Source organism: Eptatretus burgeri, chromosome 15 (genome assembly GCF_056783735.1).
Source record: "Eptatretus burgeri isolate ZD-2024b chromosome 15, Ebu_testis_v1, whole genome shotgun sequence".
In the NCBI taxonomy this organism is placed as follows: domain Eukaryota; kingdom Metazoa; phylum Chordata; class Myxini; order Myxiniformes; family Myxinidae; genus Eptatretus; species Eptatretus burgeri.
Window position 1 is genome coordinate 6963248 of NC_140975.1, and position 2500 is coordinate 6965747.

General features: G+C 49.7%; 1 protein-coding gene across 5 annotated transcripts in view; it reads right to left on the reverse strand.

Moving 5' to 3' along the window:
* MMS22L (MMS22 like, DNA repair protein) overlaps positions 1-2500 on the reverse strand; it is a 384598-nt gene that overhangs the window by 123209 nt on the left and 258889 nt on the right. For all 5 annotated transcript variants that reach the window (XM_085857867.1, XM_085857868.1, XM_085857866.1 and 2 more), the window contains exon 18: positions 2346-2461. In XM_085857867.1, coding sequence (XP_085713993.1) covers positions 2346-2461 — 116 coding nt within the window. The remainder of the gene's footprint in view (positions 1-2345; positions 2462-2500) is intronic.

Here is a 2500-nt window from a genome sequence, read left to right on the forward strand (position 1 = left end):
ACATTATAAAAAAAGTTATAACGTTTGCGTGGACCCCAATTCGATGTACCACGTGACACATGCACAGCCGAGCAGGAAAAATGATAAATTTCATGGGCGATTGAACTTTGTGATATCTCCAGGGTTGTTCTGCATGATGCAGCAACGCCATTGGGAATAAAGTAATTTGATTTCATTAATTAATGATATTTCATGAACCGCAGTGTATGCGGTGAAGACCGGCTTCAAATTGAAAGGGATCCTTTATGGTTTGCAGAGACAGCTTGGCCAACCGTTTCTGATCAACCGTTGAATTGGAGTACTTGCAGGAGTGCTTAAGCCACTTGCCGAGCACCCATTTTCAAGAATGGCACCGCGCTGTGTCCTTCTGAGCGCATCATTTTCTCACTGCGGATGCTTTTGCCGCTCCGTCACCCTGATCGAGTGGTTCGTGCTCCCTCACCCTGAGCGAGTGGTTCGTGCTCAGTCACCCTTATCGAGTGGTTCGTGCTCCGTCACCCTTATCGAGTGATTCGTGCTCCGTTACCCTTATCGAGTGGTTCGTGCTCTGTCACCCAGAGCCAGTGGTTCGCGCTCCGTCACCCTGAGCCAGTGGTTCGTGCTCCGTCAACCTGAGCCAGTGGTTCGCCCTCCGTCACCCTGAGCCAGTGGTTCGTGCTCTGTCACCCTGAGCCAGTGGTTCGTGCTCCGTCACCCTGATCGAGTGGTTCGTGCTCCGTCACCCTGAGCCAGTGGTTCGTGCTCCGTCACCCTGAGCCAGTGGTTCGTGCTCCGTCGTCCTGAGCGAGTGGTTCGTTCACTGTCACCCTGAGCCAGTGGTTCATGCTCTGTCACCCTGAGCCAGTGGTTCGTGCTCCGTCACCCTGAGCCAGTGGTTCGCGCTCCATCACCCTGAGACAGTGGTTTGCGCTCCGTCGACAAGAGACAGTGGTTCGCGCTCCGTCACCCTGAGACAGTGGTTCGCACTCCATCACCCTGAGACAGTGGTTCGCGCTACATCACCTTGAGCCAGTGGTTCGCGCTGTCACCCCGAGCCAGTGGTTCACGCTCCGTCACCCTGAGCCAGTGGTTCTCACTCAGTCACCCTGAGCCAGGGGTTCGCGCTCCGTCACCCTGAGCCAGGGCTTTGCACTCCGTCGACGAAAGACAGTGGTTCGCGCTCCGTCACCCTGAGACAGTGAGACCTGAGACGTCACCAGCCCAAAAATTTAATTACCCCGGCCCCACCTCCGCCTCTTCACTCCCCGCACACACACACACTGGTCTCTTGATTCCCTGCCCACTTTCCCCCGGGCCCCCGCCCCTCTCCACCCCTCACATTCAACCCTGATTAATTCACCCCAGCCCCCGCCCACTCATCCCCCGCCCCATTTCCCGCTTTCAATTTGCTTACCCCCACCCAAAAATTTGCTTACCTTGCCCCCCGCCTCTACACTCCCTGCCCCCGTCTCTTCACTCCTCGCCCCGTCTCAACGAAAAGTGTATATTCTGCTTCAGAGTTGAAAGTTGACTATTGCCACTATGTGCGATGCACTCTTACAGGTACGAAGTTTCTTTCAGTCCAGGTCACAGTACTGAGAAAAATGTGACGCGACTGCTAGGAGGAGTACAAAATTGGTCCTTCAGTATTAATACATGGAAGATACAATGTTTCTTGTTAATTTTTTTTGCGTCAAATTCACATTCTGAGGTCGTCAGCATGTGCAGAAGAGGGTTTTACATTGCAGACGCTATTTTAGAGGAGTGGAATTACACCTCTCAGCAGTGACGGTCTGTCGACGACAGACGTAATGACGTCAGCGAATGACCGATGATGTCATGACGTCCTGACGCCTCTCAGCGGTCATGTCACATGTCGCCATGTAAACGAATGTAAAGCGAAAAGTGTTTATTCTGCTTCAGAGTTGAAGTTTGACTATTGGCACGATGTGCGATGCACTCTTGCAGGTACGAAGTTTCTTTCAGTCCAGGTCACAGTACCGAGAAAAACGTGACGCGACCGCAAGGAGGAGCACAAAATTGGTCCTTCAGTATTAATATATCGATAATAATAAATAACGAAAATTATTTAAAGGAAATTATTAATTTGTCTTCTCCATATTATAATAAAGCTTTGTTGAAAATTTGATGACAAAAGATCAAATGGTAAAAAAGTTACGGCCCAGACTGACACAGAAACACAGAAGTGATTACAAAATCCCGTCTTCCACTGCTTGGGAGACAGGCTAATAAATAAATAAATAAAAAATCAGAGTACAAAGGGTCAAAGCCAATGGCATTGTGTCACAAGTCAATTTTGTTCAAGGCAAAAAGCAAAAAAATAATCCTTTCGGTAAAGTTCTCACCCTGAATGTTGCCTTGGGGGATGAGGATCACACAGCGGAACCACGTCCTGATAGTGAAAGTCTGAGGACCGAGATCATCACTTGGTGTACTTTTCAACAAAGCATTCATCACTTCACTGCGAAAACATTTCGGGAGAAAAAACATAATCAAGTTG